Source organism: Erythrolamprus reginae, chromosome 1 (genome assembly GCF_031021105.1).
Source record: "Erythrolamprus reginae isolate rEryReg1 chromosome 1, rEryReg1.hap1, whole genome shotgun sequence".
Taxonomy (NCBI): domain Eukaryota; kingdom Metazoa; phylum Chordata; class Lepidosauria; order Squamata; family Dipsadidae; genus Erythrolamprus; species Erythrolamprus reginae.
Window position 1 is genome coordinate 348,977,116 of NC_091950.1, and position 21,370 is coordinate 348,998,485.

The 21,370-nt window shown below is 41.1% G+C and overlaps 1 protein-coding gene across 4 annotated transcripts; it reads right to left on the reverse strand.

The window, feature by feature from the left end:
- Positions 1–278: 278 nt before the first annotated feature.
- TCTE1 (t-complex-associated-testis-expressed 1) lies at positions 279–16,221 on the reverse strand. 4 transcript variants are annotated; one of them, XM_070734236.1, is made up of 6 exons: positions 15,401–16,221; positions 13,168–13,234; positions 9,829–10,050; positions 7,829–8,397; positions 5,269–5,718; positions 279–850 (listed from the first exon to the last, which is right to left on the reverse strand). In XM_070734236.1, the coding sequence occupies exons 3-6, from the start codon at positions 10,016–10,018 to the stop codon at positions 683–685; spliced, it is 1,377 nt and encodes a 458-aa protein (XP_070590337.1). In that variant the 5' UTR covers positions 10,019–10,050; positions 13,168–13,234; positions 15,401–16,221; the 3' UTR covers positions 279–682. The 4 variants fall into 4 exon arrangements, with proteins under 4 accessions (XP_070590337.1, XP_070590339.1, XP_070590340.1 ...); XM_070734238.1 differs by having other exon boundaries at positions 13,168–13,231; positions 15,401–15,431; XM_070734239.1 differs by lacking the exon at positions 13,168–13,234 and having other exon boundaries at positions 15,401–15,460.
- Between the last annotated feature and the right edge of the window lie 5,149 nt (positions 16,222–21,370).

Here is a 21,370-nt window from a genome sequence, read left to right on the forward strand (position 1 = left end):
AGCTACATGCTGGAGCTGCAATAACATGCTGAAGCTGTCCAGGCTGTTTGCAGTTTGTTGCAAGGACATTAGCCAGATGAATAATTTAATTTATTCAACTTCTATGCTGTCCAGTCCCAGTGGGACTCAATACCAGATGGATGCTGGGAGACAAAGACAGACTTTTTTTCTTGTTTTCCTCATCTAAAGCTAATGTCCGTCTTATAGTCCGGAGTATCTTATGACCAAAAAATACTATTTGGTATTTACATGTTTGGGCTTAGTTACAAGCTTAATTATCCAGGAGCATGAATTTATTTATTTATTAATTTAGGCTTTACAGCATATAAAAACAGTAAATTACAATAAAATTAATCCAATTAAATTAAAATTACATAGCTATCTAAAAACCCCTAATTATATTAAAAATCAATCACACCCATTTGTACAGCAATCATACAATCAATCATTGGCCAAGGGCTAAGATCTAATCGGCCCAAGTCTGAAATGTGCAAGAAATCCAAGAATTGTGCAGAAACTTCACCAAAGAGAATATGCAGTTACATCCATTCAATCATAATCTGAGAAGAAATAGCTTTGATTACAATTTCTTAAAAACAAATTCTTAAACAAACATAAGTGTACAGGCAACATCAAAACTATACTACACAGGATGTTTTTTGTCAGAAGTTTGCAATCCGTGTTATGTAGTGGATTGGTGCAGGTTTTTGAGACGGGCTAATTCCTGATTGGCCTTTATAGTCTGATTAATAAGATATTCACTCTCCTGTCCCACTTCTGCCAGCCTGAGATCAAATTCCACTACTGTCTTGTTATCAGACATGCCTTCCAGCAATTGCTTCCCTCCATCCTGAAACCAATAAAGAGAATTATGAAGACCAAATAGCCTTTTAAAATGTACAAAAGTAGCCCAAAGAGCATTTATCTTGAAATTCCCTTTGAGATGTTGTAAAATTTGCACATACTTTCACCCAATCTGTAACTCATTTTCACCTAATGCCTCTAAGATGTTTCTATAACTGAACTCTTTTCCTGATTTGTCATGTCAGGGGAAAAAATGTTTATCTGAACTTTTAAGGCACTCAAATTCTTTCTCAAAACCTAGACTGAAATTACAGTATGCCCTTTCTCTGTGGTTGGTTGTTGTGTGAGGAATCACAGCAGCCTAGAATATTTCTCAAGGCAGGCTTAGCTGCAATGAATCGTTTTTAAGCTTAAGAACAAAGGTAGTTTGGTTTTTATTTTTTAAATTCTGAGTTACCGTGATCCCAAATCTGTGTTCATGATGCTGTCCTTTTGCCAACCTACTGCAACTTACAAGATAACTGTTCACATAATGGATTATGGATTATGATCTCAGCTGTAAAGATGCAACAACAGCTAGATATTCCCATTGCTTCATTATGTTGTCAGGAGATAATAAAGGATTTACTTAGAAAATACTAGGTGGATATGGTAGGCAATTCTTCAAAGCTTTGACATGCAAGAAAAAAGTAAAAAATCCATTAACTCCTTCAATTCTAATGCACCTATGCAGGCCCATTAAAAACAATATTGACATAATGAGAATTACCAAATGATACCATGACACGTGTGCTACTAGCTAGGTTTTAAAAGCAGTGATAAAATAATCAGGAATATTATTGAAATTGATGAATGAAATCAAGCCGGTGATCCTTCGACAAGAGTTGACATGTCTTGATCAATTCCCTGTTCTGAATTCTATTACTGTTCTTAATTCTGTGCTTTTAAAATAAAGCCATCAATCACAAAGTTAGATAATGATTATACATACTGCATGTAATAGTCATCTGAAAATTGAGACTACATTTCTAATTTGTATTTATATTTGTAGTTTTTACATTAAATCTTATCGGCTCTCAAAAGGTGTATTGCCATTTCTGGAAAACTTACAACTGCAAAGCCATAAAGAAGGTATTTACTGATATTTTAGTTGTATTCTGAAATTATATTGTTATAATAAATGTGTGTGCATGCTGAGTCTAAATCAGGGGTCCCTAACCCACAGTCCATGGGCCAACACCGGTCCGTGGCATGCTATCAACTGGGCTGTGCAAGCAAGCGAAGCTGCACCTGTGGGATGCAGGCAGCTTGTGAAACCACACCCTCTCCGGTCCGTGGAAAAACCTCTCCCCATGGAACCAGTCCTTGAGGCCTAAAAAGTTGGAGGCCACTGATCTAATTAGTTTGACTGCCAAAACAGGGAGGAGAATCAAGCAATGTCTGAAATCCAAGGCAAGCAACAAAATGAAGAGCCAAACTTGGAAAGTACATGCAACTAATTGTTACAATGAAATGAAAATATTATGGAAGTAATGAAGTTACATCTTTTAATCTAAGTAAAATTGTGTCTAATGCTGAATTGCAAAAGTATGTATTTAAAGAAGTAAATCAGACTGATTTGTTCAGTAATTTGATTCCTGCAGCAAAGGTAAGTTCTGCTGTACTATAAGCTTAGCCTACAAGCCTGGAACTTTCCAGGTCAACACTTTTTTCTTATCATGTCTGGTTTCCAGAAACTCCTTGGAAAAGTCCTTGCAGTTTTCTTGGAAAGGTTCTTTGGAAGTCATTTGCCATTGCCTCTTTCCTAGGACTGAGAGGTGACCAGCCCCAAGTCACCCTATTGGCATTGTGCCCAGGTTGAGAGTAGAACCAGGTCACCTGGTTTCCAGCCTGCCTTCATTATTACACCAAATGTGCTCTCTAGGCCAACATTTAATCTGCCACAGGATGATAAAGATATTTGACTGCATCTGGATAGAATATATTGTATTATAGTACAGTGGTACCTCAAGATACGAACCCGTCGTCTTACGAACAACTCGTGATACGAACCCGGGGTTCAGAAAAATTTTGCCTTTTCTTAGGAACTTTTTTTGAGTTACGAACCGGCGTTTGGAGACTGCTGGGAAGCCGCGGGGCTGTTTTAAAAGGTGACAGCCGGGCGGCGGGGCTTCCCAGAAGCCTCCCGAACGCCGGTCCGTTACTCGAACAAAGTTCGTAAGAAGAGGCAAAATTTTGCTGAACCCCGGGTTCGGTTCGGGAGGTTGCTGGGAAGCCCCCCCAGGCCGGCTGCGACCTTTTAAAACACCCGCGCCGCTTCCCAGCTGTCTCCCGAAGCCGAACGCGGAAGTTCGGCTTTAGCGTTCGGCTTCAGGAGACAGCTGGGAAGCGGCACGGGTGTTTTAAAAGGTCGCAGCCGGCCTGGGGGGCTTGCCAGCACCCCCCTGAACCCCGAACCCGGGTTCGGGGGTCGCCGAAAGCCGTTTTTTTGCGGGGGGTTTTTTGGTTGCACGGATTAATTGACTTTACATTGTTTCCTATGGGAAACAATGTTTCATCTTACGAACCTTTCGTCTTACGAACCTCCTCCTTGCACCAATTAAGTTCGTATCATGAGGTATTACTGTATTATAATTTGCAGATACAATTGCAAGTTGAATGGACTATTTTCTAAAAACAAAAGCCAACTTCAGATCAAAAAGACTCCTTGTTGTGTCACACAGTTGTCAAATAGTTCTCCAGAATCCTCAAATATAGTCCTCAAATGCAGGGGTGGGTTCCAACTTACCTCACTGTCTCCCAGACCACATTGGCACGCACACACACACACACATGCGCAGTGCAGAAAAAACCCAATTATTTTTTTTATAAAAGCCAAAAACAAGATGGCAACCATATGCACAGTACTGGAAACCCAGCTTCTGCGCTTGCGCAGAAGGAAATAAAAAAGAAAAAATTCAAAAAGATGGTGGTGTCCACAGACCAGCACTGACTGACCTGGTTTGGTGAAGTCATTATGATGTCACCAATAGGCCATTACCAGTTCGGGAAAACCAATCCAAACCAGGAGGAACCCATCCCTGCTCAAATGAGAATAGTAACAACGGGTCACTTGTCGCCTGCTCACATTGCTGGTTGTCCAGCTATCTGCTCCGCTTTCTACAGAAGCAATATAGAAAGTGACTTCAGGCACGGAGACATTTTCTGCTTTGCTGCCTGCTTTGGGCCTGAGGCACCTTGCTAAATAACTGTCTAATGTAGAAAGGGATGTTTTATTGCAGCGGCCCCCAAACTTTTAGACACCACAGACTGGTTCTGTGGAACCAGCAATGGGTTGTTCCCAGTTTGGATTGGTTCTTAGAACTGGTAGCACCAATGGTGAGAGACTCTGCCCACCCACTCGGGGTGTTTCTGCACATGCGCAGAAACATCATGAGCATGTGTGCAAACGGCATCGGGCCAGAATATCTCTGAGACCACCTTCTGCCGCACAAATCCTAGCGACCGGTTAGGTCCCACAGAGTTGGCCTTCTCCAGGTCCCATCAACCAAATAATGTCATTTGGTGGGACCCAGGGGAAGAGCTTTCTCTGTGGCGGCCCTGACCCTCTGGAACCAGCTCCCCACAGAGATCAGAATTGCCCCCACCCTCCTTGCCTTTTGTAAGCTCCTTAAAACCCACCTCTGTCGTCAGGCATGGAGGAATTGAGATATTTCTTTCCCCCAGGCCTATACAATTTGTGTATGGTATATTTGTGTGCATGTTTGGTTTTTAATAAGGGTTTTTAGTTATTTTAAATATTAAATTTGTTATATGTTGTTTTATTATTGTTGTTAGCCGCCCTGAGTCTACGGAGAGGGGCGGCATACAAATCTAATAAATAAATAAATAAAAACTGGTGGCAAAATATTTTACAACCCAGCACTGCATGGAAAGAGGTTTTACCACGGACCAGAGAGATGGTGGTTTGGCATCCTGCCCGCATCCCATAGATGGAGCTTCGCTTGTTTGTGCAGCCTGGTTTCTGGCGTGCCATGGACCAATGCCAGTCCACGGACCAGGAGTTGGGGACCCCTGTTTTAGAGGTCCTTGCCACTAAATCATCATTACCTATTCTTTTTTGTCAGGGTTTCCAACTGGCAGATGTTGCATAAAAATCCTGCATTTTTTTTTAAGACAGCCAAAGATTGAAGAGAAGAAGGTAAAGTTTTATCTATTGGCCTTGTTTCCTACCGGAAGAAAAGTCAACTGCTCTCTGCTAAGAACCTGTCTCTGTAATGCCTTTTATGTCTGGGAATTCTCCTGAACATCTAGGCCAGACCAATTTCCTTCCCAACCAATATTATGCCCCGGTTTTATCCTCCAGATCTAATTTCCTGACAAGATTGTAATACAATGCTTCAAAAAAAAATATCTAAGAACTGTGTAAGAAACATATATGCCCATTTCAGAAAGGGTACCTACTAGTCCAATGTGATTGCAGGAGAGGTTGATACGAGACAAAACAGTGTTCTGAGCCAAGACTTGAGAGAAAAGGGTGGCTGTTGGCTCTGATAATTCATTGCCACCCAAATGAAGAGTTGTTAGTGTGCTGTTAAGCAGAAGAGCATGGCAAATGGCTTGGCCTCCTTCATCCTCAATGCAGTTGAGGCGGAAATTAAGGGACATCAAAGTAGGATTCTTGGACAGTGCGTGAGCTATAGCCTGGGCTCCTTGAGCTCGAATCCTATTATCACAGATGTTAAGTGTTACCAGGTTACTGCGGTTAATTAGCTTGCCAATAGCTCGTGCTCCTCTGTCTGAAATCAAATTGTGGGATAAATTTAATTCTATCAATGAAGGGTGGTCTAATAGGTGTAGGATCAGAATCCTGGTTTTATCGTCATCCACTTTGCTCCGGGTCAGCTTGAATACCTGCAAAAACACAATAAGGTCACAAGAATTTATAAAGATGTTAACATATTTCCAATAAGATACTTTTTTCCTACTCAAGACATCTAAAACAAGGGTAGGCAGGGTGCTTGATGGCTAAGGGCAAAACGTAATATTTTTGGAACAGTTGAGGACTAAGTCAAGTAAACATGTGAAAAGAGAGGGATTTGGAGGAGAAAGGAATGGATTCCACCTCTAACTCTCAGTGATATGCTTATTTCTGAAGTGGCATATCTGGTGAGAAACTGTGGAATACATTTTAAAGAATTGTGGTTTAGTGGGTGGGCTTTGCGCCGGAAAACGAGGATTTCAATCATACAAAGTTTTGAATCTGATTGAGTCTATCCAACTTGGCTCCCTGTTAGAGGGAAATCACATTATCCATTGTCCAGCAATATCAGAACAACAGGGTTTATCTTGGCATTTAAATAACCAATAAAAAAGAAAATGTGATTGTGCCTTAGATACTTAAAACTATTGGCATTCGCATATTACTTGAATGTTCCTAGCATGTAGGCAGTTATGTAATTTCCTTTGCCTGCATTTCTTCAGTTAATTTCTATTGATTTTTTCCCGTTACTTCTAAACAAAGCTGCGATTAAAGCGATACTGACTATCTGAGCAAACTTTTAATGTTTAGAAAAAATACAATTATTTTGGGTTGTCAAAATGTAGTGTCTATAACTGCTTATGATAGTTTGGGGATGTAGAAATGCAAGCTTTACTTACAAAAACATCAGTTTTGCCTTTACCTATCCACGCCTCTTATTTTCTTCTAATGTAGATGTCTTTAGTATAAATAGGTACAGTATTTGTGGGGGAAAGCAACTTAAAAAAATTCTACTTAGAGCCAAGCCTTAGACGAAATGTTTAAGACCAGTGTTTCAGTTTTTGCGGGGGTTTTTTTAAAAAGTATATTACTCCATAAATTGGATTGAGGTGGCCTTCTAATGGAAGAAAAGTTTAAAAGTTCCTTTTCTGCCATTTAATCTAGATTTTATTTGGAAAGATTAATGATAACACAGATAAAGTAAACAGTAGATATTGCCCTATGTCAGCACTGTAACTCTGAGGCAATTTTAGCAATCCTAAGATTTTATCTTAAAGGCAAAAGGAGTCCCTGTAGATTTTATTCCACTAGTCATTGCTGACTATAGAGGGTAGTGCTCATCTCCATTTCATAGACCATCTAGTCCAGTGATGGCAAGCCTATGGCATAGGTGCCACAGGGAGCCAAATCTGCTGGCATGTAAGCTGTTGCCCAACTTGCATGTGTGTGCCAGTCACCTGATTTTTGGCTTGCACAGAGGCTCTGGGAGGGCATTTTGGGCTTCCAGAGAGCCTCCGGGGGGGTGGGGGAGGGTGTTTTTACCCTCCTGCAGCTCCAGAGAAGCCTTTGGAGCCTGGAGAGGGCGAAACACGAGCCTACTGGGCCCACCAGAAGTTAGGAAACAGGCCGTTTCCGGCCTCCAGAGAGCCTCCAGTGGCACAGGGAAGCTGTTTTCATCCTCCTCAGGCATTGAATTATGGGTGTGGGCATTCTCGCATGCACAATAGCGTGCGCCCATGCTCTTTCGGCACCTGAGGGGGAAAAGGTTCACCTTCGCTGATCTAATCAGTGCTGTCTAAAGATGATACTGTAGTCATGTGACCAGCATGACATCACGGAGCACTATCACCTTTCCACCAAAGTGACACCTATTTATGTATTCGCATTTACATGGTTTCAAATTGCTAGGTTGGCAGGAACTGGGGCGAGGTCTGGAACTCACCCCAACACACGATGCTCAGGTCTCAAACCTGGGCTGGTGGCTTTCCAGCCAACAAGCCCAGCATCTTACCATGGAAGAAACCTAGAAACATAGAAGATTGACGGCAGAAAAAGACCTCATGGTCCATCTAGATTGCCCTTACACTATTTCTTGTATTTTATCTTAGGATGGATATATGTTTATCCCAGGCATGTTTAAATTTAGCTACTGTGGATTTAGAACTATGCCAGACCATGATTCCAGCTAGTTTACGATTTTGAGGCATTCTCATTTTATACTTAAGGTTACATAAGACTATGATACTGCATTAGAAAAATTACTTTTAGAGTTTGGCATTTCTTAATAGCATTGGCCAGGGAGCAACAATCTCGAAAAGTGAATTCGAAAAGATTCCACTCAAAATTCATGCCACAGTCTTTAACACCATATGAAAGATGCAGCTCCTCAAGATGAAGGAGTGCAGGAACAAGCAGGCTCAAATCAAAATGGTCCATAGAAGGTTCATCTATTCCAGCATCACTTTCAGTATCAGAGACATCTTCATCTTCCTTCTTTTGATCTAGCTTCATTGGCGGAAGGAACTGGTCGATCTCTAGCTTTTTCACGTATTCCTTGCAGAGTGGAATGAGGTCAAAAACTTCATTGGGATTAGTAGTATCCGGAATATAAAACTTCAAAATGTTTTCCAAGTGGCGTTCAAAAAACATCCGTTTCCAACTGTTTCCATAGGCGGATACATCACAAACTGTCCATCTTCCAGTACAGCATCGTTTCCAGTAGCCTTCATCGCTGATCAAATTTGCAGTCACCTTAAGGGGTAGATCTGTGGAAACTTTTTCTAGCACTTTCTTTTGGTGTTCAGGAAGCAGCCTTTCCAAGATAGGATTGTCTGGTTGGAAAGAAATTTCAAGGGATTATAGAGAGCTTTTCATCGATTTATCTACATGTCACTTAGAGTAGGCTTAGAGTGGGCTGTTTTACTATGTCTTCCATCAAAAAAATCTTCCCAGTTTGATGAGCATGATGAGAACATGATTTCACATATTTAGTTGTCTTCACAAAACTTTAGGGTTTATATACAGCAAAGGCCTGCCATCTTCCGTGCTACCGGAGCGCTCTCCAAGGCTGTCGCGGGTGCGCACATGCCCACTGGCACGAGATTTGGCTTCTGTGCATGCGCAGCAAGCGAAATCTCGCAGGAGGGCGTATGTGTAAGCAGGATTTTGGTGATTTTTGCCGATATTTTTGCTTCCGCTCATGCGCAGAAACAAAAAATCAGTAAAAATTGCCAAAAACTCACTCACGCATCTTCACATGAGATTTCATTTGCTGCACATGCGCAGAAGCCAAGTCTCACACGGGGTGCAGGACTGCACATCAGGGGTGCGCAGCTGTGCACGCATCCCAAAAAACGCTACCAGAACCTAGCACCTTACCGTTCTGGTAGCAAGGCATCACTGTTTATATACCACATTAAAGCAGAGGTGGCAATTATTCAAATTAGGTAAAATTATGAATTAAATTAGTTGACTAGCAAAGTTAGCAAGGATTTGGTCTGTGGTACAACAGATTTTAAAAAGTCATCCCATCTAATTTCCTTTTTCCTCAATTTCCTCAATAATCATCTGCTTGAAACCCATACCGCATCTCAGACATTAACACCTTTGAAAATGTCCAAAGATACTTCACCAGAAGAGCGCTTCACTCCTCCACTCGAAACAGAATACCCTATGAGACTAGACTCACAATCCTAGGTCTTGAAAGCTTAGAACTACAATGCCTTAAACATGACCTAAGCATTGCCCACAAGATGATATGCTACAACGTCCTCCCTATCAACTACTACTTCAGCTTCAATCCCAACAACACAAGAGCACACAACAGATTCAAACTTAATATTAACCACTGCAAACTTGACTATAAAAAATACAACTTTAGTAATCGAGTTGTTGAAGCATGGAACTCATTACCAAACTCTGTAGTGTCATTCCCTAACCCCCAAAATTTTACCCTTAGACTATCCATGGTTAGCCTTAGCGCACCACCATGCCTTCCGTCCTGTCCTAATATTTCTCTTATATTTCTACTAACTACATGTATATGTTTATGAACTCTAGTATTTCCTCCATATTATTCCTATATCTTTCTTCTAATCTTCCATTTACATATTGCACTATATTTATATCCTCTGAAACCTACGTTATGTATTGGACAAAATAAATAAATAAATAAAATAAAATAAAATAACAGATATTTCCAAGTTGTGTTAAATGATACTTCTTCCGCAACCAAATTTATATAGGAAAGCTGTGCGACTTACTTTCAAAATTGTTAATTATGTGCTGAATGCAGAGCTCTGTGAGCTGTGGAACTATAGCCAGATTCCATTCAGGATCTTCAGCAATAAGACGTCGCATTCGTCGGGGATTAGCTGCCGGATTTTTTATTGTTACATAACTTGGAGGAGGGACTGGACTGACCTCTGCGGGTACTGGTACATTTTCCTGCATCTTGCTGTGCTGCTGTAATCTTTCTCTGTCCCCTAATTAAAATGGAAGAAAGTTCTGTGCAAACTGGATAGACAGAAACGTTCTATAGTTACTACCCACTGAATAAATATTTACAAAAAAGAACCAAAAGTCAAAATAGACTTATGACTATTGTGGTCATAAGTCAAGGATAACCTGTAATTGCTGGTTACACTGGGTAACTGCTAAATCCTCAAGTTAAAAAAAAAATCTCATTCTGTCTCTCTTTCTTTCTCTCTCTCTCTTTCTCTCTCTTCCTTTCTTTCTCTCTCTTGTTCTCTCTCTTCCTTTCTTCTCTGCGGAGGCCGGCAAAGCTTTTTCTTATTTTAAATGTTCCGGGTGGGCATTCCAAAGAACCTTCACCGATCTCCGCTGCAAGAAAGTTTTCTCCGAGCGCTCGCCGCCGTTGCAGCCACCGCTGCGGGAGGAGCTGGAGAAAGGGGCAGATCGGGCGGGCGTCAGTGGTGAGAAGCCAGGGGTGCGAGGGGGCCGGAGGCACTGAGGGGTGGGGGCAGCCGCGGCAGCACTTTTGTTGCTCCCCACCCCAAACTCCAACGCTCAGCTCCTTGCACAGCCCTGGAAAAGGGTGCTACATTGCCGGCTACTACCTGGTGCCGCCAAGGAATCTCCAGCTGGGCGGGGCGCTGCCGGTGCCTCTGACCTGGAGCTCCCGCTTCCAGCCGCCGCCCCGGCTACTGTCTGATATCGCTGCTGCCAGCGCTCTCCCACTGGGCCCCAAAGGCGCGAAAAAGGAGGTGGGAAGAATGAAGCTCAGCTTCCAATCTCGGAAGCTGAGCTTCGCGGCACACCTGAGCTTCGCGGCACACTGGTTGAAAAACACTGTACTACATTGAAGGAAGTTGGAAGAGAAATGTGGTATCAAAACATCAACCACCTGTACTATGCAGGTGACACTTCTCTGATATCTGAAAATGCAAATGATTTGAACAATCTGCACACAAAACAGGACAGAATGCTTCTATTAATATAGCCTCAGCCAGTTTTACTGCCATTTTTAGCTGCTACATCATTCTGCTTGCTGATGTCCAGCTGTTAGTTCACCAGAAATTCTAAAACATTTTCTCCCATGTATTTTTCCCCTAACCTTTTTGAATAATTCATCATATTAACCAATCCCCTTTGCCTGGCATCATCCAGATTAAAAAAGCACCCCTTCCATTTCATTCTGTAGGTTTCTTGTAAAGATAGCAAACTGCAAGAGCCAAATATAGAGCTTTATGAGATTCTACTCTATACTTTTCTCCAGATTAGTGCAGAACCATTTATTAACACCCTATAGATGCAGTTGTTCAACCAGTTGTAAACGTATTAAGATGTAGTTATTTCTATGTTATATTTATTCACCATGTCAACAAGAATATGATGAGATTTTGTCAAATATTTCACAGAGATCATTTTAATATACCCTTTAATATATCCTTCATATGTTAATTACTCTGTCATAAAAAGACCTCTTTTAGACATCCTTATGCTGACCCTGGTAAAGTCAAATATTCTTTTCTAAATAGTATAAACATTTCATGCAACCATCTGTTCTAATACTTACTCAAGAGCAGGCAATCGGTAGGTAATTTCCCTTTATTTCATACTATGACTATGTTTGCTCTGTTCCAGTCCCCTACACCTTCTCCAAGATTTTCAAAGACTGCAATCAACATTTCTGAAATCAGTTTCTCCAGCTTAATGTCTATGGAGATTCTTAGTCATCCAGATCACGGTTGTCCCAAAGATACTTTTTCAAGAGGCAAATGGATTTTCTGGACCAGGAAGTCCAGTTGCTTCTTGAAAGAGCACCTTTGAGAGTTCTTCAGCTTGCTCTCTATCTGAAGCAAATGCTTGTTTCTAAAAGTTCGCAGATCTGGTTTTTCAAATTATTTTTTCCAGTATTTCCCCAGGTATTGATATTAGGCTGATTGGTCTGTAGTTTCCTCAGTCTGGGTTTTTTTCCCTCTCTTTTTGAAGATGGGACCCACTTCAGCTCTTTTCCAATCCTCTGGTAGTTCCCTGGTGCTCCAGGATTTAAAAAAAAGATTTGGTACAATTGTTCTGATAACATCTGGCAGCTCTTTCAGAACCCCAGGATATCATCCATCATACTAATTAAGGTGTCATTTTAAATTTCTGATTCAATTATTTCCTCTGAATTTTAAAGTAACCTCCAGTCATTTCAGTCTGAGCTACTTTTATACATACAGTACACACACACACACAGAGTATTTCATATCTCACTGTATGCAATTTGAAACATATGCTGTAATTATAAATTCTTATTTATTCTCTGATTTTATAACCTCTTTCTCCTCCACAACACCTATTGCCACCTTTCCGTGACAAATAGAAGTATTTCTTGCAAAATTCCAACAGAACCTTATCAGTGGGAAACAAATGTCTCTAATATTTCACCAAATAACTTGCTATTATCATGGACTGGTTACAAATGAATTGAAACAGAGCTGCAATTGTGGAGTCCTTTGTGTCCTCTGAGCTTGGTTGTGTGCTTGCAGATATTTGGTTTACCAAGACTAGGTAACATCACTGTTGTAATACAAAACTATTTCAATAACATTCATCAAGCTCAGATGCTGCACACGCACTTGTCTAATATTGTCACAACCTTCTACACGCAATATTATTGGATTACAAGTTCCAGAAATCTCTGAGATTGGGGGTGGAGGGCAGAGCTGTGAGAACTGGGAACCAATAATTTAAAAAATCAATATGGAATCCAAATAGTATAATATCCAGCTATTTGAGTAAGTCTGGTGTAGTGGTTAAAGATGCTGGATTAAGAGTAGGGACACCTGGGTTTTATTCTCCCCCTTCCCTACAAAGGCCATTGGATGACTTAGAATTTGGAAATAATCTCATTCTCTCATCCCTAAGAAGATATTGGTGAGCTATTCTGAAAACATTGCCAAAACCCCCCACATGAACCTGTCTATGTAAAATCCAGGAGTCAAGATAACTCAAAAGGACTATAACAATAATAACAACAACAATATAATATTGCACTGCTGATTTGCTTGGACTCAGTTAAAAAAGCAAACAAATATGGATAAATGGATTTTAAAATTAGATTAAAATTCTACAAATAAAATGGATAAATTCACCTGTTTCAATGATCTGAAACAATTTGGTCTGACTCTGAAGGTATCTTAATGTTCACTGATGTTCCTGCTGAATAAACCCAGTCAAAAGAAAGTAAAGCATGCACATTTCATGAAAAAAACACAAGTTTTCATGCTTTCTGTTTGTGACATCCTCCAGTCTGGCATTCTGAGTCAGGTACTGAAGAACTTCCTTAATTAAATGTATCTTCCACTGGCAGGATTTTTTTTTCTTTTTTTGCTCTTCAACATAGATTTGAATGGCCAAGAAGAAAGTCAATTGTCATAAAAATATAACAGTGTTCAGCAAGAGAGCATCTTGTCCTTGTCAGGAAGATGACATGGTAAAGGCAAGTATGGGCTTTTTCCTGCACTACTGCCACACTGAGTTTGTGTCAGAGTTTGAAAGATAGGAAAGCAGGAAATTTGAACTGCTACTGTGTGGATAGTACACAAGGGACATACAGTTCTGACAAAAAGCAGAATTTGTAAAGGAGCTTACTAGACTATCCTGTTAAATAAATATTGTGCATTTATGTGATGATCAATATTAAAAATATCATTTCACAATTTGTGGGCCTGCTGTAGTGACACTAAATTTTAAAAGAAAATATAGCCAAGTGTCAAAAATTAACTAAAAATTTCCAGAGAACCAATGATTTGAATAGACAGTAAAATAATAAGAACTATTGAAATTTAGGGCCACAGAGTTCTAAAACGTATCTTTGTTTTTAGAATTCACATGTGTCTCGTTCTATCCTGAGAAAATATTCAGTGTGATCATAAATGTAACAGAACAACGTTGTGTTGCTTGAACCAATTGTATGATCAAATATTGAGGGAACTGAAATATGCCAGTTTTGTGGTGAATCATTTATGACGCTGAAGTAATTCACAGAAGTTCAGAATGTGGCAATTATATATTATCACTGGAATTCTATTTCTTTGTTTCTATATCCTTTTAATAGGGAAGTAAATACTTTTACACTTTTCTTTGGTTCAAATTCATCTACATTCATAAATAGACAGTAAATTATATACTGACTTCCACACTGCACATAGACTATGGTCGGGGTGGGCAGCAGGCAGGACGAGGTGGAACACAGTTCCACCAGTGGAAATTTATTTATTTATTTATTGGATTTGTATGCTGCCCCTCTCGGAGGACTCGGGGCAGCTCACAACATAAATGAAGCTGTGTGCTCAGCTCCAGCTGACCATCCCACCCTCCCATCATCGTCCTCCTCCTCGGAAAGCGGCAGAGAGACCAGCATCGGCAGGAATTGCAGGGGGCCCATTTCCTCCCCCATCTTTTCTCAACAGCTGATTGGCACCCGTTTGCCTACCTACCCAGCCTGAAGCAGGGAGTGACACAGGAAGGAGAGCGCGGGAAAATGTGAAGCAAATTGTCACCCCAGAGAGCGACACTGGTGAAGTTGTAAGTCGAGGACTTAACAGTTCACTTGAACTATGATGATAGTTCAAGCCACTCCCACCTAGTCACATGGCCGGAAAGCCACTCCTATCCAGTCACATGAATAACAAAATAAGGCACACCCATAGTATGTCAGTAAAAATTTTGACTGTCCATTACTGACTATGGTCCTGCCAAAGTGTGGAAAAAGTAGTAATCCTGTTATTCCAGTTTTTATATAAATATATATATATATACACACTATTGTAAGCCACTCCGAGCCTTACAAGAGGGCGGCATACAAATCTAATAAATTGTTGTTGTTGTTGTTGTTGTTGTTGTTATTATTATTATTATTATTATACATATTATACATATTATATATATAGTAGTATTAGTATGTGTCATACAAAACAAATACAAGTCATATAAGTGGTAAGTTTATGTTTTGTGACAGCTAACGGTCAGCATCATTCAATTAGGTTGAGGGAGAGTAGACTCAGAGGGGAAGAGTAAGGATCTAGTTAGGGGCTTCCTGATGTTTCAACCACAATTCCAGCGCTAAATGCACATACGCCCTCCCCCAAAAGGCACCAAAGTAAAAGTAATTCTTTAGTAGGATATTAGCCGGCCTTATTATTTTGGGAGTGCAGTAGGCGGCGAGTGTGAGACCGGGTGTCCCATCGCTGCCGCCTCCCCTCCCTGTCCTTGGCGCCGCCCGAGTGGCTGACTCGCCGCCACGGCCTGGTGGAGCAGGACGCGCGTCTCGCGGTGGGGCGCAATTTGGGGATACCGGGGCGGGCAGCGAGGCGAGCCTCATACCTGACCCGTGCAGCCCAGTCGCGTCCCTGAGGCGTTGCGTGTCCAGGGCAACCCGTTGGTAAAAGAAAACGTCTCGCGAGTTCAAACTTCTCGAACTCGCGAGACGTTTCCTTTTTTACAACGGGCTGCCCTGGGCGCGAGTGTCAGGTAGGGCGCGCGGCTCGCGGTGGGGCAGCGGTTGGGGCCGCGAGACGCGCGTCTTACCTGTCCTAGTCTGGCGGAGAGGAAGAGAGAGAGAAACAGAAAATGGAGGGAGGGAAAGGAAAGGAAGGAAGAGGAAGAGAGAGAAACAGAACATAGAGGGAGACTGGGGAAAGGACAAAGAAAGGGAGTGGAAGAGATAGGGAGAAACAGACAACGGAGAAATGACTAAGAAAGGGAGGGGAAGAGAGAGAAACAGAAAACAGAGAGGGAGAGAGGGAAGGAAAGAAAGAGAGAGAGGAAGAGATAGAAACAGAAAACAGGGAGACTGAGGACAGAAAGAAAAGGAGAGGAAGAGAGAGAGAAACAGAAAAAAGGAAAATAAAAAAGGGAGAGGGAGGAAGAGAAAGAGAAACAAACAGAAAACGGAAGGAAAGGAAGGGAGAGGGAAGAAGAGAGAGAAACAAAACAGTGAGGGGAAAGAAAGAAAGAAAAAAGCGAGAGGAAGAGATAGAAACAGAAAACAGAGAGACTGAGGAAAGGAAAAAGAAAGGGAGAGGAAGAAACAGATAGAAAATAGGGAAGGAAAGAAAGGGAGGGGGAGGAAGAGAGAGAGAGACAGAAAACGGAGGGAGACTGGGGAAAGGACAGTAAGAAAGGGAGAGAACAGCAACCAGTGTAAATGGCAGGGACTGGCTGTGCATGCATTTAAGTAGGTGGAAGAGTTTATTTTGAGGGGGGTTTATTTCAGCGCATGTGCTGAAAAGGCTAGTTGGCCTTTTTATGGGGACATGTACTATTTTGGGGGAAACTAGCTATTTATACTTCTAATTATCCCTCCATATTAAAAAGTCAAATGAACTGAGCTTCAAATGAATGCTTGCTTCTAAGAAGGTGCCTCAACCTCTAATAATTGTGAGCGCATACTATTTCAGAAGTTGGTGATTGTCATCCAAACTTCTGGTGATAATGTTGCTATGAGACACTGAACCACAAAACAGCCAGCCATACCTCAGCTTAAAATGTGGTGTGAGGTATATGGTTAGGTTATGGGGGGGAGTAAGAATTCCTAATGTGTTAATTCAATAAATTCAAGGGTGGGTGCATAGCCACTGGCAGCAAAGTTTTGGTCTTGTGTCTGTGCTAAAATAATGTGTCTGTGATGCCTATTTGCTTATGGTCTAAAGACAGCAACCACAATTCTTAACAGTAATAAAAACGTTTACAATTTCTTCTGGCTGCCTATAGCACCCTATTCAGTCATATGCCTCTATTTCCCTTTCATAGGTGGTGACCTAAATTTCAAATATTTCTTACAACCGAACATTCGTCAAGGGCCGCCAAATCGCAAAGCTTCTTCTCTCTGAGCAGTCTGATCCAGATGCCTCTAGCTGCACCAGCCCACAGGGTTGCAGGGGCACCAAACCAGTTGCTAGGATAATAAAAAGTGTTGCTACGGTCCAGAAGGGCAGGATTTGATCTCTCAGCTGATAGGAGCCTCCTTTTCCCTGTAGAAAAGGGACAGGGCAATCACCGCCCAAAATCGAACCAACATTTCGAGGGTTGGATGCGGGGATATCTCTCGTTTGATTCTTTCTTACAATAGAGAGCTGGTGATCTCTTCTAGTGAGAGTGTCAGAATCACTCACCTGTCTCCCAGCTTTTTTTTTTAACTCCGTGTCCTTCAAGCTAATATTTATATACATTTTACAGTGAATTTTATATTTATTTAATTAATTAATTGGACTTATATGCTGCCCCTCTCCGAGGACTCAGTGTCATGGCACTTTCCCATCCAACAATCCATGTTACAAATGAGAAACAATCTACATTAATCCACCACCAGCCTCTCCAACTGGAATGGAAAGGACAAGATAGATCCAGGGTTGGCATGACTGTTCTTTTTTGGGGAAATATGCTTAAATGTTGTATCACATAAGTGATCAACTTATGGGTAAGTTGTCACATTCTAGATTTCACCATGTTTACATATGGATTCAGCACACTTAATTGGCATAGGTTGCCATGTTTTTTTCCTGATCCCTGATGTTGGCTGAGGATGATGGGAACTATGGATCAGCGCTTCGAGAGCCAGACTCTCCAACCTTGGCAACTTTAAGACTTGGGGAATTCAATTCCCAGAATTCTTCAGCTTTGGTTTGCTGGCTGGAGAATTCTGGGAGTTGAATTCCACAAATATTAAAGTTGCCAAGATTGGAGACCCCTGATGTAGAGGTCAGTTGATTGAAGAAGCCAGGACTGTATGATGCAGTCTGCCGAAAGGATCCAAAATGCACATTTAACTCTGCCTTATTGAGACTTAATTTATATCAATGAAAGAAGTTGGTTAGTTAAATTCATCAAGAATGTGGCAGTTGCATATCTGAATCCCATCATATACACATGCACTTATTATTCCCAGTTTCTTCTTAAGAAGTGAAAAGAGCTGCTGCTTTAAATTCTCTTGGTATTTCTGTTGTTGAGAGAAGAGAATAGAGCAGTTTCAGTAAATAAGATATGCAATGCAATTTTTAAAAAAACTACAAAAGAGGAAAATATGAAAATTCTGGGGGGGGAAATCCTAGAAAGAAAGAAAATAGAAAAGACATCATTTTTAGCCAGATTGCTCTCCTCTAAACTCCTCTAAGAAAACATTTTAATGTATTGAAATGTATAGGCAACTTTAACTATTCCTTCTAGAAAATAATGTTAATGTCATCAATGGCAGTTTCTAAAACCCTGTAGGAATTTATATTTATCTTTGTTTTAAAAAATGAAGCTGCATAGTTATAAAAAAACAAGGGTTAAAAAAAGCCCCTTAATACCAAATTGGATCTTGGGAAGAGAAAAGTATGGATCAAACTGATGAAGCTTGTCCTGGCACTGTTTAAAAGCTATCACAGGCACCAATCTGTCTTGGCATTTATGCAGTCAAGCCTTTTTACACGCTGCTTAGTTGCCAGCGGGGTATGTATGTCACCTGATGACTATTAATGAAGAAGAAACTAGAATCTCTTAACAGTTCCTGAGGATTAATAGTAATTACTTTTAATTAGGTTGGACTTGGTTCCACCTCCCTGGGTCTGTTTTAGCAAAGCAGTGAGATGACAGCAGAGAAACCATTTCCTCGGCTTCCAATAATGGTTCTACACATAATGAAGCTTTCTAGCTCAGGAAGGGGTTTATCTCACTGGGACCGCTTGCTGGCACTTCTAATTACACCAGAGGAGGTGCCAAGGTGCCCTTTAAATGTTCAGCTGCAATAGGAGGCGAAATGCGGAGAAACCAGCAAGATTGACCTTTGGAAGTAGAGGTCACACAATGGCAATTCACGCACCTCTCTGAATCCAGAAAGGTTTTAAAAAATTGACAATCAACTTTGGAATCTCTATGTTGTCCTAAATGGACTAAGTCCAAGCTCTCTTAAATGCCACGAACCCTTATCTAGTGCCAAAATCGTACTAACCATTAGTTGAGTAGATTTCTGTTTCATAGGTGTAAACAGTAATAAATCAGTTTAATTGGAACTTCACATGTGGTCTTTCTATTTCTCACCTGACAACTAGAGTCTTGATACCCACCTCCATATGCTGGGGATGATGTGGCCAGCTTGACTGGAAATGAGAAAGAGAACAAAAAAAGGAGGGGAAAAGTTTGTGCATAGAGTTAACAGAATGGCTGGAGAAGTTAAACGTGTATGGCAATTGTCAGAGAAGAAAGATCCAGCAGTGGCTTCTTTGGAGAAGCAGATTGGCACCAAATGCAACTCATACAGCAGAGATTGTAACATGTTCCATTTTGGGGGGCACCCAAGATTGCCTGCATATTTTGTATCAACTGAAGTTTCCAGACACTTTTCAAGGGTAGCCCCATGTAGAGCACATTGCAATAGTTCAAACAGGCAACCACCGGGGCATGAGTGACTGAATAAAGAGCCTCACCATCAAGGAAAGGATATACAGTGGTACCTCTACCTACGAACTTTTCTAGATACGAACCAGGTGTTCAAGATTTTTTTACCTCTTCTCAAGAACCATTTTCCACTTACAAACCTGAGTCTCCAAAATTGTAACCAGAAAAGGCAGGGAGAAGCCTCCGTGGGGCCTCTCTAGGAATCTCCTGGGAGGAAACAAGTCCTCCACCCTCCCTGTGGTTTCCCCAATTGCACACATTATTTGCTTTTATATTGATTCCTATGGGGAAAATTGCTTCTTCTTACAAACTTTTCTACTTAAGAATCTGGTCATGGAACGAATTAAATTCGCAAATAGAGGTATCACTCTAATAGGTGCATAACACAAAATTAAGCAAAGGCTCTCCTAGCTATGGCTATCACTTGCTCTTCAAATAAGAATTTTGAGTTTATGGGAACCCCCAGTAGTGCAACCCCATCCAAGACCAAAGATAATAAATTTCCAGATACAAAGGGGCCTCTTATCCACAGCCACTCCAGGGTTCATTTGAAGTCTGTTGTCTTCTATCATCCACAACCTCCATGTTGTCAGCATCATTCACTTCACCCAGAATAGAAATGTATAACTGAGTATTATCAGCATTCTGGTGATACCTCATCCCATGGTGATGGATCATCTCACCCAGTTGCATGTAGATATTAAAAGGAGCAGAGAATGCACTACACCCTATAGCACCCCACAAAGCAGGGGCTGAGAACTGTACTTCTCACTCCCTATCAACACCAAATGGAACAAACTTCAAATGAAGGAGGTGAACCAGCACAGAACTCTAACACTCACCCCCAGCTCCCTAAAAGTTGGCCAAAAGTATACCATGAGTGGTAGTATTAAAGCCACTGCGAGGTTAAGAAGAGCAAGGAAGACCGATTGCCAAACTGATAAAATAAGACAACTCCAATTGATTTTGATATAATTTACTTGGATTTCAGCAAGGCATTTGATAAAGTAGACCATAACCTACTACTAGGTAAAATAAAAAAATGTGGGTTAGACAGAATCATCACCAGATGGATTCAAAACTGGCTGACCAACTGCACTCAACCTGTAGTGCTCAATGGAACTGCATCTACATGGATGGATGGATGCAGTGGAGTACCCGAAAGCTCTGTTTTAGACCCAGTACTCTGAACAGGTACCTGAACTATAGCTGGAGACCATGGCGAGTCTGTATTCATTGGCTTCATCATTAACTGGAGATTCCAGGCAAGGTGGAGTTCTCAAATTCAGATGAACAGGCTCAGTCCTCATCTGACTGGATGAAGTCAACCCATCCGGGATGATAATTCCACACACCATGGAGAATGAAAGAGTTTACAAGGAGAAAAACACAACATGGATCTGGGTTACAGATAATATAGCTGCAATAACAATTATCTCAATTTCCCCTCCATCCAGTTCTACTCTAAAGAATGGTGTTCAATATCCTCTAAAAGTAAATGTGCAGAGGAAGATGGTACCATGATTTTGCCGTTAAGCACGGAGTCATTGCACTATAGTGGTTAGAAAGTTAAAGGAAGACTAAGAAGATCCAGATTAATGCTAGTGGCTGTGATACCTAACTAGCTGATGTTACATTCACCCCCTTCCTGTTCTGCCTTGTAGCAACCTAAAATAATGCTGTTAGTGAATTATTTTAAATTTATTGCTACCGATCCTGATCTAAATCCACGATATTCCTGCAAAGTTGAAAGGTCCTTCTATTCCAACGTCCATCAATTTTGTAAACTGACTTTATAACAAAAGGAGCATTATAAATCTGGGGGGTTTTTTCATTCAGTCCTACCAAAATTTATCCTGTACGTATTCCCAAACAGAATATCTGCTTCATCAGCTAAAATATCCAATCTTCTGGGGA